This window comes from Pomacea canaliculata, linkage group LG1 (genome assembly GCF_003073045.1).
Source record: "Pomacea canaliculata isolate SZHN2017 linkage group LG1, ASM307304v1, whole genome shotgun sequence".
Taxonomy (NCBI): domain Eukaryota; kingdom Metazoa; phylum Mollusca; class Gastropoda; order Architaenioglossa; family Ampullariidae; genus Pomacea; species Pomacea canaliculata.
This window is the reverse complement of record NC_037590.1, coordinates 9,031,050-9,047,214: the sequence shown is the minus strand read 5'-3', so window position 1 is coordinate 9,047,214 and position 16,165 is coordinate 9,031,050. Positions and strand designations below refer to the sequence as shown.

At 36.7% G+C, this 16,165-nt stretch overlaps 2 protein-coding genes across 3 annotated transcripts; one reads left to right on the top strand and one right to left on the bottom strand.

Moving 5' to 3' along the window:
- Positions 1–32: 32 nt before the first annotated feature.
- Positions 33–8,698, bottom strand: LOC112564901 (serine/threonine-protein phosphatase 2A catalytic subunit beta isoform). Of its 2 annotated transcripts, none has more exons than XM_025240055.1 (8): positions 8,640–8,698; positions 8,222–8,353; positions 7,393–7,602; positions 5,862–6,035; positions 4,392–4,481; positions 3,024–3,185; positions 2,658–2,776; positions 33–2,055 (listed from the first exon to the last, which is right to left on the bottom strand). In XM_025240055.1, exons 2-8 carry the CDS (start codon positions 8,321–8,323, stop codon positions 1,983–1,985), a joined length of 930 nt encoding a protein of 309 aa, XP_025095840.1. In that variant the 5' UTR covers positions 8,324–8,353; positions 8,640–8,698; the 3' UTR covers positions 33–1,982. The 2 variants fall into 2 exon arrangements, with proteins under 2 accessions (XP_025095840.1, XP_025095919.1); XM_025240134.1 differs by having other exon boundaries at positions 8,592–8,646.
- Positions 8,699–9,972: 1,274 nt separating this feature from the next.
- Positions 9,973–15,074, top strand: LOC112564819 (guanine nucleotide-binding protein subunit beta-2-like 1). The gene is made up of 7 exons (XM_025239928.1): positions 9,973–10,200; positions 10,604–10,775; positions 10,980–11,127; positions 12,621–12,716; positions 12,839–12,949; positions 13,777–13,917; positions 14,781–15,074. The coding sequence occupies exons 1-7, from the start codon at positions 10,089–10,091 to the stop codon at positions 14,955–14,957; spliced, it is 957 nt and encodes a 318-aa protein (XP_025095713.1). The 5' UTR covers positions 9,973–10,088; the 3' UTR covers positions 14,958–15,074.
- The last annotated feature ends 1,091 nt before the right edge of the window (positions 15,075–16,165 follow it).

Sequence of the window (16,165 nt, the reverse complement as noted above, 5' to 3'; positions counted from 1 at the left end):
CTGAATTAAAAAAAAATACTTTACACAGCCTATTTGCTGAACAACAATTACTGTTTTATTTTACAAGCAGATTACATTCCTTTTCTTTTTTTAAAAACATTTTGCACTGAGATGAGCAGCCAACACACAAACTCTGTATTCAAGACAAGTCACGTCAGTCTACCACAGTTTGGATATAAATAACTTATCTATGACATGCTTTATTTTTTGTTCCTCATTGCTCAATGGGATAAGTTTTTTTTAAATGAGTCATACTGCTGGGTATCAGAGGCCAGTGAAGTACACATACTGATGTGGGTGGTACCAGAAGTGCAGTGGAACAGCACTACTTTTTACAAAGGGACCAAGGTACTGGATGTTAAGGGGGTAAAAAGCAAAGCAAACCAATATGTTAGACCATGCACAATTCAATCTGCTGTATGCAAAGAAAGAACATGTATTAAGAAACTGTCTTTATGTGCTCTGCCCTGGAGAACTTGAGTGTCAGACACATACACATAAAAAAAAGCTTTTCACATCTGTCAAAAATGAATTTTTAAACATATTTAGTTGCTGTTGTGGGAATACTGAAAATCAGTTCTTTGAGTAAATGTGCACTTTGTGGGACAGCTTGTCAAAGGTTTCATGAACATAGACAAAAACACACTGAACTACTTCAGCTGAATATTAAACACAAGAGCCAAACCAATATAATCCTCAACAGCTTCAACCACTTCTGCAAAGCCAGAACTATTTGAATTAAAAGTTTTCTGTAATTTACATAGTCCATGTTGTTGGTGTAAAGTCTGTATAATTTATTCTAAATGAACCACCAGAAACAGAATAAAGAAATGCTTTGTTGAAATGGTGTTATGGTTGGGGAGTTGGCAGTAACTGGGAAGGTAAAAATGGGGAAGAGACGCAGCAGTGTATTGAAGGACACATGCTGGTTAGTAAGAATTTATCTATTACATTAAATCACATTATTGTGTTGGATCATCTTTAACTATGATGATACACTACCCTTGTGGCCAACTTTAAACAGCTCATTTATGATAGATTCAGTCTCAAGTCATGATTTACCACCAAGCATAGAGTAAGAATAAGTGAATACTATGAACACTGTTCACATAACCCTAAGCTGTGAAAGGCCAAAACCAAAATATTGTCTATCACAATGCCACAAAATGATCAAAAAGCTAAATGTTTTTTTATAACTCAAGCCATAAAAGGTTTAGCATGCAGATGAAAATAAAAGAGTAAAATGATAATGAAAAGGAAAAAACCCCCAAGAACTTCAATACTGATGATCACAATGCTAATGGTGTGAGTGAATGTAAAGAAAATGAGAAGTATTCAAAAAAACATCTGCTTACCAGCTCACAACATACAGTTATCACACTGTCTACAGAGCTGTTATTGGCTGCTACACATCTGTTAGATTTTTGGAGTGGAGGAAAAATAGAGTGGAAAACACAGTCATCACAATGAAAATAAACATGTACAAGTCTGTGTATTTCATTCTGTTGGACTGGGCAGATGATACTTATTTCAGATTGTCCACATTGTGAAAAAAAAATATCCAACAGGTATCAGGCAAAAAGTTATGAAAGATGCACAGAAATTTAACGAGTTTACCTTACAATAAAGTTACTCAGCAAAGTGGGCATCTGGAGGCTGACAGTAAAAAGTTGGCTGTCCCATTTCTATACATCAAATAGATAGTTTGCTCTATGTCACTTTTTTTAACTATAAAAAAAATAAGACATACACAAAAGTGGGGATGGGGGTGGGGGCAGGGCTGCAATGTACTCTGTGAAATTTACATAAACAGTAGTGGAGGGTACAAGAGCAGCTCCTGTTATTTAGTGAGTTTTGCAGAATCCTAATGGAGCCATTCTGTCAAAGATCTTCCAATAGCGATTCTTCTTGCCTACAAACAGGTTGAAACAAAATGGGGAGAACAGGGTGGTTGAGGCATGTACTATCTTCAATGGCTGTCCTCAGAGGAAATAGTCGGGCGTCCTCCTTGTGACATGAGGCTCACCTCGTCTTGGTGCAGGATCAAACTGTAAGCTGTAAAAAAAAATCAGTCAAGGTACATTTAAAAGTATATTAACAAACACTAACAAAAATAAACTTTAAAAACTGCTCAAGCAAGCACATTAACAATTCGACACATTCACAAGCAATCACACACATGAATATTTAACCCAACCTTAGTAGTGTGCTCTTCTTTGGAAAATATGCTTCTTTATCAAATCACTTCAATGACCCAAAATTACCATTACCATTCCCCTCAAATAAAACAAAAATAGTGTCCACCAACTACCTTTAACCCTTACAGCACTACATATAAGTCTCAGTATTACAAACATTAATAACCGAGACTGAGCAGACAACAGCAGGTGATTTTTTTTTTTATTATTGCTGCTCCTGGGTAAATATTAGGCCAAAAACCGTATACATTTTTGGAAAGGAGAAAGCTTGAACTTTTCAATAAAAGTAATGAAATTTGCCTTCTCCGTGCTACCCTGGTAAGCCGCTAATTGTGGCTTATTGTTCTATTAGGGTTAACATGCTATTTCAAGTCCATAAGAAAATGTCATGGTGTACAATGATACACTTTTATTCTTCTTTTGTATAGTCAGAATAACTGTCAGCCTAAAAAAACTTACAATGAATACTTCAAAGCATCATCTAGCTCCATGATGGCAGCCTGGTTGCCACAACGATAGCAGTAGTTCGGGGCACTAAATATGGTAACCACATTACGGTCATGGCACCAATTGTATCCCTGCACAAAAAAAAACTCAATTAAACGAATGCTGCAACTCACTTCAATAAAAAAGCACATTTTTAGTTATTATTTTATATGCGCTCTAATTAAAATAAATCTGCAAATCAATACACTAAAATCTGTAAGATCTATACAATCTGTAAATGACACACACACAAACCTGTCCACTCATTTCCAGCTAAATACTCTGCTGAAATATGGTAAGTATATCATCAAAACTGAAATAAATCAGATCTCTACTTACTTCCATAACTAACTGATGAGCACGGGATATAAGCGTCAATCCATTGCTGTGGTTGAATGTCTCTGATATGTCCTGACCAAATGTGTAGCCAGCTCCACGAGGAGAAATGCCCCATCCACCACGGTCATCAGGATCTGACCACAGCAGATCACACATTGGCCCCTGAACAAAAAAGGCCACGTACTTTTGGTCAGAGGCATCAAACAAGATTTAAAAACTGGAAAAAAAACCCTTTTAGCCTACTTAAAAGTCCAAACAATGTTTAAGCATCTAAAAAAATTTTTTACTAAAAATTTTACACATAGTATTAAAACAAACTCTCATGTACTGTACGAATCCAGCGTGAATTTGCTTTGGTGCTGAAATCTTGTTACTACAGCATTTTGCAATTAAAATTTTGAAACTATAAACTGATGTTATAGCTTTAAGGGTGAACAGATAATATGAAAGAGCTGTGAAATGTACTACATTTTCAAAAATACATAGCTGCTGGTGAACACTTTGAATATCTAAAACTGAAAACTCAACTGATAATTTGATCTGTAGTTGCATTCCAGTTCAAAGCACAAAGTTTTCTGGAACTGCATATACTTTGAATAGGGGAATGTCTGATGGGTATTTGTAAGCAATCTACTTTCCTTCAGGCCTAATATTTCTGTTTTGTCAAATTAATCACTTAACTATGGTATTTTATGATATATGCATCTAAATCACCAATGACAAATTATCTGTGTAAGGAGGAAAAAAAACAAAAACAAAACAAAAAAATAAATAACCATGTGACGACATAAATGACACTAGCACTTCTCCTGTTGTAGAAATGTGCAAGGCACAGAGATCTACAAATAATGCAAAGAAAATTTGACAAGGGGGTCTGAAAGCATGAAGGATTTGGCATAAAAGTTCTGAAATGTAAAAGACTATAGGTGGAGATAATTTAGAAAGACATTCTATGATAAAACAAAGCACAATCAAACCAATCATACGCATAAAAACAAGACTAACCCTAAATTAGTTTTTCAACAGGGCTTAACAGTTATCAACTTTTATATGAATAATATTTTTTAAAAAAACCTTTTGCTGCCAGTTACTTCCACTATTTTGACGAAAAATTACAGCAAACAGCAACCCTTAATCCAAACTTTATGACTGGCCACCCTGATTTCACAAATGAGTATTAAATTGCTTCAAATGTAAAGGATGTCATGTCTTCGAGATGCAAGTCACATACAATATGTGTGATAGGGCCAGTTCCTCAGTTACTTCGGTTTGTCCTAAACTCAAAATAACTTTAAAGAATTAAAAAAGAGAACTGAGCACAGCGAATGATGTGTAATGGAGCACTTGCAATGATGTGTAAGGGCTTACCTCATGTGGAACCTCCTGTATTCTATCCAGTGCACGTATGTGATCTAAGGTGTCTATTGATGGGGAAAGGCCTCCATGTAAGCAGAAAATCTGAAAGAAAAGAAGGACTAAAGATTTATCTCTTATTTTATTATTCTATACACACATCCACGTCTCACAACGAACACATTGTTAGTTATTACTATTCTAATAACAGTTAACCCTCGGGTTTTCATTGACTTTGGTTATCGTTGATTTTTTCCCAAGAAAAATTTGTTTTGGTTTTCTTCAGTGGCCTCGGATTTTAACAGCGTGCCCAGGTGACCTCGCTACTAATTTTGCACCCAAAAAAAGAGAAAAAAGAAGGCAACCCACACATTCTCCTGTTAAGTTTGGTATTGGTTTCTCATGCATAGCTGCACAATTCCATTGTTTTTTGTTTTTTAAAAATTGTGTAGCACTCACGTAATGTACTAAGTTATGCCTTTATTTTTGTAGAGGGTAATAGGTCTAATGACATTCTGGGCTGTCAGCTCCCTGTTCTGCTAGTGTCTGCTGGACCTATTGTTTTGGGGAGAAAACTGGTGCATCACACATCTTTATGCAGAGACAATCTGGCAGATCTGCACTGTGGTACACCAGGGACCATTGCTTTGGTTGGCTAAGTAAGATGACTTCAGAATTACAAGAAGGGAAGAGACTAAAGATAGTGTCTTGATACCTAAGGTCCCCATGAAGGGGGATTCCCCTACCAAACAATATCTGCACCTCTTTCTCTATCCTTGCTGTCTTCCATACGCCAAAAAGAGTCTTTAGAAACTTTACATTAGTCATTATATTTTAATTTCTTATTGTTCTTAGTGTTAAACAACATATTTATTCTCTATAAAAAATATTTTTGGTATTTTGGAATGTCTAGAACAAATTAATTGGATTTACTACATTGATTCACATGGCAATAACTGTCTCAGTTTTTGCTGGTTTTGGATTTCACCGATTGTCTTGGAATGGATTGACAAAAACCGAGGTTTAACTGTATTTATAAGGTCATTACAGTTACACGAACTACTGAACTATTGTGTCTGTTCTACGCAAAACGGGAAATCACTTCCAGCAAACAATAAACAAAAGATGTGAACAAAAGCTGCTAATGATCTTTTCTAATAAATCATACCAACAGGTTTTATTCCTCAGGCATTCTTAGGAAAAATTACTTATGTAGCATTATGTCCTGTAAAAGAAGTGATATATAGTTAGGCTTACTAGTTAATGTAATACGTAAAACATGTCAAAATTACTCAGCAATGTTATTAATGAAGTGTCATGGTTTTACAAAATAGTTCTAGCAACTTCAAAGAAAAAAAAAATTGAACTCTGGGAAATTTCACTAAGCCAAAAGCTGGAAACAGCAAAGTCTTACCAAGGTTCTATACTTTTTTGCCACAGAAACTGATATTTTAAAATGGATTGAAAATATTATGAGACACTCACCTGTCCATCAACCAGGGCAGTCAGTGGCAGATAATCAAAGAGATCTGTGAAATACTTCCACACATTGGCATTCCCATATTTCCGCAAACACTCATCATAAAACCCATACACTTGAGTAATCTGCCTGCTCTCATGGTTGCCTCTCAAAATAGTTATTCTATCCTTGAAGCGAACCTAAACATAAAAGGCATGAAAATATTTTAGCTATTCCCAAATGAATGGTGTTTGTATATTTATAATGCATAAATCCTAAACTTGTCTTCAAGATTTTGTCAAAAATACTCTAAAGAATTGGGGAACCATAACTTTGGAATCTTTGGAATCAGTGGTTTAAAGGTGAGGACTGGTGATAGTGGTGACATTCTGCATTTAAAGAGACAAGAGTTGGTTATAGTATTATTATATTAAACTTCACAAAGGCAATCAACTGCTCGTTTATCTTATTAATCAACATCTTTTATGAGGCCACTTTCAAAGTTAAACTGGTCAATGTTAAGCAGCATTTAACATTTATTTTACCCCAAAAATGCTCTATCCTTTGAACACACATTTTCACTTAAGCTTCATAGATATTGTAAAGTGGCAATGAAGCTCTAAAGATCAAATGCAGAAATCTCAAATAAAAAAAAAATAAGCGTGTGAGCATGATAAATCAGCTTCATGTAAGTGATGTGATACACAATGAACATATTTTTAAGAATAATTAAATTATGCTACAATATGTAAAAAATTATAATGCAATACTGTGTCACATGATATTGCACTTTTGTTGTCCTAAATCAATACACTTTTCAACTTATTTCAAATGTGAATTGAGGAAAGATTGGCTTGTAAATGTAAAACATGCAAGACCTGTTCAACACCACCCAAGACAAGGTTACACGACAAGTCTTGTCAACTGCTATGTTTATCGAATTATTCCCACCTGGTGACCAGCATTAACCATTTTCGAGCTGGTACCAAAGGGATGAATGAAATAAAATAGAACAAGGGGAAGAAGAGTGGGTTGAGCAACAGCATCTTACCCTGATGTGCACATACTAGATTATTAAATACCAGCTGTGGGAGGGCAACCCTAACCCTGACCCAGCTAAGAAGCTTCTTCAACATTGGGAAGTGTAAGGCAGCAAGAAGGGTACTGAGGGGTTAAATAGGTAGTGGGGAATAGGTTTTTTCACACCAAGCCAGCCCTGTAAACAAAGGCTACATGCAGAAAGAACAATATGTCCAAGACAACAGCTGAACCCAGGGCAGCAAACTGTCACTGTATTGGTGACATGCACTAACTGTTGCACCACCAGACCTCCTCTGAGAGTGGAAGCTGGACTCAAGGTATGTGAAGTCTCTAACATCTCATTCCCTAATGACTCATAGGTCACGGACTACCTTTATATATATTTTAAGTAAGCTACTAGTTTTGGCCTAAAATATTATATTTTAAAAACTTAAGTATATATGAATTGTAAACTAAAAAATCAATTTAAAGTTAATAAACATCTGAAATAACAGTAAAAAAAAAAGTTTACTGCACCTTAAGAGCTACAAGAAGTGATACAGTTTCAACTGAGTAATATCCCCGATCAACATAGTCTCCCATGAAGAGGTAATTAGTATCAGGAGACTTGCCCCCAATACGAAACAGTTCCATCAAATCATGGAACTGGCCATGGACATCACCACATACGGTAACTGGACATTTGACATCCTGAACATTTGACTCCTTGGACAAAATCTCTTTTGCCTGAAAAAAGAGTTTTAAAAATATCATGTCAATGATAACTTTTTAATAATAAAATAACATTTGATGAAAGCTCATCATGGAGATGTGTTAAAGTTGATGTTCTTCCAATCATTCAGTTAGTGTAATAAAAAAAAAAACAACCACCGAAGCATTTGCCATTATTGTCAATAATTCTCTTCCACTCTGAGAACTAGTTACATAAAACCAACATCTAAACAGATCAATAAACCTGTCTGAAACTATTTGGTTATTGCTATAAGCTGATGATTCAGATTTTATTTTTAGAAGTTATTATTTAGTAAATTATTGCCGAACGCATTTAGGTAGTCTGTACATGGTTGTAAGTACTCATTAACCAACAAATTGCATGCTAAACTGCTTTTCTTAACTTAATAAACTATTAACTTTCAAGACTCCCAAAGGAAACGGACAACGGAGTGATTCCGAGCAATGGCAAGTATTGTGTATTTTTGAAAGGTACAATTAAAGAGCTGCCATCTAAGGAATAAATATGCTATTAAGTATCAAACCAGGTAGCTAAAACAACAACTAAAATTACAACATTGTGATACCAATACTGCAAAATCTTTTATATTTCTAAATCATGCACGATAATTACCTTCTCACACAGAGTTTTCACTTGGTTTTCCGTCAGCTGCTTGCAGTCATTAAGTTGCTCAATCCATTGATCTAACTCTTTCGCGGCAGCCCGCTCTTCCATGATATAAGACTGTTTTAGTTTAATTTTTGACTGAAATTAGAAACACAACTCTTAAGAATTATAGCACTGATTGCATACCAAATACAACTAGCACAGCACAGGCGGCATCTAGTTGACGAACAAAATGGCCGCCGAAATTTGCATTCTTGACGTCATTAACACAAAACTAAGGAAATTTTAGCAAATGTATTAGAATTCTGTTCAGACGAAGAAAAGCAATGAAAGCTGAAGATGTTTTCTTTAAAGATACAGTTATAGAAAATTTTACAGCGTAAACAAAAGTGGCTCAAGAACATTGAACCAATAAATCACAAACATCCACAGAGCGCCCTCTGACGGATCCAGCATTTGTAGCAAATGTTGATTATAAAAAAAAAGCAGTGGAAGTCTACGTTTAAAATTTGGGTTGCCAGATATGGACTAGACCTTCATAGTTTCTTATAAATTTACACAAAAATATCTTTATTAAAATGATATGGAAGTTTTAATTTATTTTTAATAAATTGTAGTCTCAAGGTAGACCACTAGTCTTAATTTGACTGCCCTTCAGGAGGTTTGATAGCAACAATCGTCATGAATTTTATCTATCATCGCAATTATTGTAAGGGACAGAAATTTTAAACAAATATTTATTCGTTTGTTCTTCAGTTCGGGATTTAGAAATGCTATTAGCTTGCTATGGGATAGTCACAAACTAATTTGCAAGAAAAGAAATTTATTCATACCCCACTGGGGTATAAAAAACAAATGACAATTAAAGAACGAAACTATTAAATATAATAAGGACGAAATTATAAATATTATATTATAGGGATAATAGGGAAAATTTTTAGATGCGTAGTAAAAGCAGTTATATTTTAATTCTGTTTTTTTTTTCCCTTTTCTTTGTGGTTTCATGGAAGTGATGTTTATGACACATCAGATCAGAACAGCTTGACTCGATAAAAAATTATAAGAACCATGTTCCTGCCTGTTGATTGAAGGAAATTTGATCCGACACTAAACTAATATATATAATGTGAAGCCAATATCAGATAAGCTGAAAAAATGGACTTTATCTTCGAGAAGACTTCGAGGGCGTACGTGGGATCAGGCAGTTAGAGGTACAGTTACCAGAGAATTTTCCCTTTAGTCATGTTACCTCAAACTAATGTGATTTTACTAGTACTAGGGACTGAATATCATTGGCTAGACCTCGCGGTCTAATGAATGTACTTTTTTTTTTAGTCACTGTAATAGTGTCTTGGTCTAAGTTTACCATGCAAATGCATTTTATTATTCATCAAAATAACAGCTCTTTACACTTTGTAATGTTACATAAAAAGTTCCTGAAAGTATTTAAATTTGGCGTTAATTTAAAATTAGCTGGAAGCGAGTTCCAGTTAGCAGCAACTCTCTGTAAAATCCGTCTACAGCAACTGATGTGATAAAAACTTTTCCTTCTGAATTTTCTAGTGATGTTAGTTTGTGGTAAAGAGAAAAATATGAATTTAATTTACATATCTTTCAGAACAATCTACCTTTATACAATTATTGCTTTCTCATAAGTCTACTTTCGTAAGTTATTTTGTAGTCCGAGCTCATAAAGTAAATGTAACTTTAATTTCTGTTCCAGTAACAACTTTTAGCTTACCCGGAAGTTTTACATTGCAGTTGTGACCCCTCTCTTTCCTTTTCCGGTAAGCCGCACTTATGGCTGGGTGAGGTTTGTGAACCTTCATCAATAATCACGTATCATCAAGATATTAAAAAGAAATATTAAAGAATGGCGCAAGAGCAGATGACATTGAGGGGTACCCTCCAAGGCCACAGTGGATGGGTCACTCAAATTGCGACAAATCCTCAGTACCCAGATATTATACTATCTGCATCCCGAGGTATGTGAATACAAACTGACGACATATAATTTCATACCGCTAAATCGTACGTTTATAATTTCTTTACTATCGTCTACAGCGATAAGATTTCATTCAAATGATTTAAGTGCTTATTTTACTTTCAGTTAATTTCTCAGTTGTTATCAGTTAACACTAGTTACATAGTATCAAAACATCCCTCTCGTGAAACGATCAGTAGTAAGCTCATTTTAGCAGTGGACTGGCGTCTACGAGGGATCTCTTTTTGCGTGGTTTTGAGAACTGCATCTTCTTTTTCGTGCTAGCATTACACATGTTGGGGGGAATTCTAAATTAGTATTGCATGTGGTGCATTTTACAGTAAGATTTTAAGGGCACACATCACAGTTTTGGTTACTGCATGAAGAGTTCTATTTTTTTCCAGACAAGACTTTGATTTTGTGGAAGCTTACTCGAGACGAGACCAACTATGGTGTACCATACAAGTCTCTTCATGGACATGGACATTTCGTCAGCGATGTTGTTCTCTCCTCTGATGGCCAGTTTGCTCTTTCATCATCATGGGACAAGACTCTTCGTTTGTGGGACCTTATGGAGTACGTGCTTAAAACTTTCTGAAATAAAAACTGCATGCCAATGCTTAGTATCTGACCTTAGAAATGCTGGTTTTGATTTTAGAAATCTCAACTCGCTGCCAAAATGTTATAGGTTGGGTTAAATCTGTTGGTGCACTTAGCAGTATGATATGTACTGTGTGTAGTTTATTTTGGGCTAACATAGACGGTATTATGCCTGTGTAGGTGTAAGACAACTAGACGCTTTGTTGGCCATGAAAAAGATGTCATGAGTGTAGCATTCTCAGCTGACAACCGCCAAATCGTTTCTGCTTCCCGGGACAAGACGGTCAAGCTGTGGAACACTCTTGGTGTCTGCAAGTACACCATTCAGGTAGGTAACTAACTTCACATTAGTTACAGATCATTGCTTAGTAGATTTTGCCAACTCGAACATATGTAAATCAAAAAAGTAGTAATTCAGAGGTTATCATGAAAAGCTTTTTGTTCTTCTGATTCTCACATTGCAAGAAACCCCAGAAACTGCAGCAGTCTTTCTGTGACCCTCATTCTCTTATCTCAGCACTAGATGAAGGAGAAAAGATATAAATTAGTTTATTTCTTGTTTGAGGAGCATAGGACCACAAACACACCCTGGCATCGGACTTGGTTTTGGGCAGCCCCCTTCAGTTGGGCCCATGTGGTTCTGATGTCCTTTGCTGAAAAGATATTAATAAGCAAGTTAAATCTTGGCACATTGTGAATTCTGCATGTGCATATTCTGCACCAGACGACCCAAGACAACAACACCGGTATCCAGTGGACCTTCACTAAACAGCTAGAAGACCTGGACTTTGCAGATGACATTAGTCTCCTATCTCATCGGCGGCAGCATGCAAAACCAAACTGAGCAAGCTAGCAGAGGAAGCAGAAAAGACCGGCTTAAAGATCAACAAAAAGAAGACCGAAGTGATGAAATTCAACAACAAGCAGGAACTCCCAATTCAACTTCAAGGAGAGAACATCCTAGAAACAGACCGCTTCACATATCTGGGGAGCATCGTCAGCAAGGATGGTGGAGCGGACGACGACATCAGAAGCTGCATAAACAAGGCCAGGCATGCTTTCAACAGTCTGCACCCCATCTGGAACTCCCGAGCATTATCCCTTCGCAGCAAGACCCGCATATTAACACCAATGTGAAGGCAGTCCTACTGTATGGCTCTGAAACTTGGAGAGTGACAAACACCATCAACAACAAGCTCCAGACCTTTACCAACCGATGCCTTCGCCATATTTTGAGAATAAGATGGCCTGAGAGGATCTCCAACAGCAGCCTGTGGGAAAGAACTAACCAGAATGCCACTAGTCAAGACATCAAAAAGCGCAAGTGGGGCTGGATAGGACACACCCTGCGCAAACCAGCTGACACCATTGCCAGGCAGGCACTTGACTGGAACCCGCAGGAAAGTTGGGAGGCCAAAACAGACTTGGAGAAGATCAGTAGAGAGCGAGGCAAAGGCTGCCGGAACCACATGGGCCCAACTGAGGGGAGCTGCCCAAAACCGGGTTCGCTGGCGAGGTGTTGTTGCGGCCCTATGCTACTCGAGGAGTAGCAAGGAATGATAATGATATTCTGCACCATGATCTATCTGTATGATACGTTAGCTGTATGCGCTTCTAACCTTAATCCAGGCCATTGAAGATGCCAGATTTCTTTAAATTTGAGAGAAAATTCCTTGTCAGGAAGAAGCAATTCATTTCTACATAGTTTGATCATATGTTACAGTTCTGGTATCATTATTTTCCAAAAATGCTAAATCTTATGCCAGCTTAGTATTTAAATGACATACTGTGTAAATAGGTAAAATGTTTTTCTCATTTTAGGAGGACACTCACAAAGATTGGGTTTCATGTGTGCGTTTTTCACCAAACGCTCAAAACCCCATTATCGTATCATGTGGCTGGGATCGCATTGTAAAGGTATGGTGAAAAGAAAAGATTTCAAGTGAAAATATTTATATTGTTCATGCATATTGCAGTAGCTAAAGATCTCTCAGGCTTGCAGTTAGCAAGTAATGTATTAATTTTTTGTGACCTCTTAGGTTTGGAACCTTACCAACTGCAAACTAAAGACCAACCACTATGGCCACACACAGCCTCTTGACACAGTCACTGTGTCCCCTGATGGCTCTCTTTGTGCATCTGGTGGAATGGTAAGTTGATTTGCTCACGCTTTGGCATCTCAGACTTTTATTTTTTTTTTAAATTTTGACATGACATGTTTTAAAATTGACACATAACTTCCTTACGGTTAGGGGCGACATAAATTCCTTAAGGGTAGAGGCGTCTCAGGAAAACAGCGGTTTTGGGGTGTCGTGGTCAAACTCGAGATAACAATGTATTTATGAATTTTCAGTAAATCAGGTTATGAGGTGATGAAAAATATCTACCTTTTATTGATACTGTGACAATGAAAAACGAACCATAAAAACAAATGAGTGAGTTTGCATGGAGTGAAAGTAAAACAGTGGTTAATCTAATGCAGTCAAGTAGACCATAAGGCATTACTTGAAACCTAGACACTGAGAAAACAAGGAAAACAACGCAAAAAAAGCTAATGGTTTATGGAGCAAGAAAGCTGTTTGAATTTTTTTAAATATCGCCTAGAAATCTTGAGATGTCAAAAATGCTGGATCATCATTTATATAATTGCCTCTACAACACTTAAAAGATGTGGTATATTATGGTACTGTGTAACTTTGTTTTAAAATACTTGTACATTTAAAACAAAGTTACAATTTTCACTGTGGGTACTCAAAAACAGTTAAAGTGCTATTTTTGTGTTTTTTTGTTACTCTATATTAATAAAGCCTTAAAGATATTCACAATATTGCTTTTAATTTTTGTAATATACCATTGTCCTTAGATGGTTTTGCATCTTAAAGTATTTCGTACATTCTATGACTATAAAAAATTAAAAATTTGCACACTGTACCAATAATTGCAACAATTACTACAGCTTTTTTGGTTTTTTTTTCAGGATGGTCAAGCCATGCTGTGGGATTTGAATGAAGGCAAACATCTGTACACGCTGGATGGTGGTGATGCCATTCGTGCCATGTGCTTCTCCCCCAATCGCTACTGGCTGTGTGCCGCCACAGGTCCATCCATCAAAATCTGGGTAAGAATTCTCATTTTTTGTTTAGTATTATTTCTCTTTTGTCTGTTTTTGGGCATGTTCAACCAACAGCACTTTACTGCAGTGTTCCTTTTAACACTAAATGGCACACTTTCACTAAAGTGCAACATTAGAATGGTCACCTGATCATTTATTATCTTATATTAGATAGTAAAAGATCCAGGGGGCCAGACAAGTGGTGATTAGTTAAAACCAACATTTTGTGTGTTGATTTTGTCAGTTATGAAATATCTGTGCTGACATTTTCTTTGTTTAGACCACATACATGTTTGTGCAATTAACTTGAAATGTTAGGAGCTCTCTTCATGTATGCATATATTCTCTGTATTTATGGTTTAATGGCATAAAATTGTGCTGAACCAAAAAAGTTTAGGGTATGAAAAATAAGTTGGATCTTTCACATATCCACTGCTTTGGCTGTCAAGTATACATTTTCTATGTGCAATTATACATGGTGATAGTTCACTACTTGCTGTTTTCCCTCTATAAAAATCCTCCTTAACAATAAAAGGCTAGCTTGCTGGGATTTATTTTTAATGATTGGTTTATTCAAGTTATACTGAGCACTTGCATTATTTTTCTTCATTATAACAGCATGATGAAGGCCGTAGAGGTGGGGTTTCTTTGTAAATCTTGCACCCAGTGATTAGAAACATGACACAATCAGATTGACTTTTCGTGAAAACAATGTCCTGCAATTATGAGGGTGCTGTTATTGTTAATTAAGACAACTTGAAGGCTTTGTTTCATTGTAAAGGAATATCAAAAGCCGTGTTTATGTAGTGTAAGCAGCAGCAACATACAGTGGGATCATGTATTAATGATGGTTTGTATTTCTGTTTCAGGACCTTGAAGGCAAAATCATTGTAGATGAACTGAAACCCGACGTGATGGCTGCAGGTCATGGACGTGAACCTCCACTTTGCTTGTCTCTTGCCTGGTCTGCTGATGGTCAAACACTGTTTGCTGGGTACAGCGACAAACTTATCCGCGTCTGGCAAGTCTCCATGGCTGCTCGTTAAGTGCAGCTTGCGTTTTCAGGAAAATAAAGACTTTGCTTTGAAGTGTGGACATGAGCTTCAGAAAAATGTTCACCTGCTGTTATTGCGCCACCTGAATTAAAGCAAATGGAGACACTGGCTTGTTTTGTTGAATATAATTATGTGCTAGAATGCAATGCATGTGCACAGGTCGCTCATGAAAATAACATGACGAAAGCTTTAGGTGTTTTTGGCTCAAAATGTGAAAAATAGGGTTTATCCAATCGTTTTTCATCCTGAAATTGGTACTGTAGGCACCAGTCGTATGGGAGATAAAGCGTAGCCTAGGTGAACTTGTCTGAAAAAGATCCAGCCAGGTCTTCATGTTAGTCACCAAGTTTTCTCTGTACTCGGCATAGTTTAATGTTGGATGTTTGAACTGCAGTTTCCTGGGGCCCACCGAGCAGGTGACTAGGCTGTGGACCAAGTTAATTTTCTGCTCCCTGTAGATCAAAGAAGTCTCCCGAAGCATTTCATTGCTTGTGTCTGTCAATCTGATTCTATGAGAAAGGTTTCAGGTCTTGCAACTGTACAGCATGATAGGCAAAAGACCTATAAGCTGATGCTTCTGTTTTACAATTTTGGCAAGCTGTCCCTTCAGTTGTTATCCTGAGGCGTACAGTTGCTGTCCTTGGAAAGGGTTACACTCAGGTACACCTCCAGCTGTGCCCTGTTAATCCGGATTTCAGCTTTGGGTGTTTGCACATTGATTTCTCTCTGCTAACCTTAATCAATGTTTATGGGACACAACCAGGGAACAGATAATCCTTTGATGAGTTCGAGTCGTCTACCCTGATTACTAGAGGCCTATAAGCCGTTTCATGATATGGAATTTTTTTGTTTTTTATATATATAGAAGTGACCTTTGCCTAAAATAATGAAAGTAAGAGAATATCGGTGCAATTTTCACCCCTTGCTACTCAACTTGTGCCACCGCATACTCATTAAAGCTATTTTTTGCTTGCGAAACATGTTACTCTGATGTTCGCTTTTCTGCGAATAGACAATGGCTTACTATATTTGTGAGGATTTAGAATGATGCCATTTAAGAGTGAAAACTGTTCAGTCTTGAACCCAATCAGTTGCAACAGGAAGATACCTTTTTTCTTCCTTCTCCATCAAATATCGTTGACACGAGGGTGAATGTACATTGCAGTTTCTCGTACACTGCCGAGCGTTAGAGGGTCAGC

Excerpts from the sequence above, each read along its gene's own strand:
- LOC112564901 (XM_025240055.1), bottom strand. The coding sequence starts at position 8,323 with ATGGAAGAGCGGGCTGCCGCGAAAGAGTTAGATCAATGGATTGAGCAA. Across the intron at positions 6,036-7,392 it reads CACTTCTTGTAGCTCTTAAG|GTTCGCTTCAAGGATAGAAT; the intron begins GTGCAGTAAACT and ends TTTTATGTTTAG. Across the intron at positions 3,186-4,391 it reads TACAGGAGGTTCCACATGAG|GGGCCAATGTGTGATCTGCT; the intron begins GTAAGCCCTTAC and ends TTTTTTGTTCAG.
- LOC112564819 (XM_025239928.1), top strand. The coding sequence starts at position 10,089 with ATGGCGCAAGAGCAGATGACATTGAGGGGTACCCTCCAAGGCCACAGT. Across the intron at positions 10,201-10,603 it reads TATACTATCTGCATCCCGAG|ACAAGACTTTGATTTTGTGG; the intron begins GTATGTGAATAC and ends ATTTTTTTCCAG. Across the intron at positions 12,950-13,776 it reads TTTGTGCATCTGGTGGAATG|GATGGTCAAGCCATGCTGTG; the intron begins GTAAGTTGATTT and ends TTTTTTTTTCAG.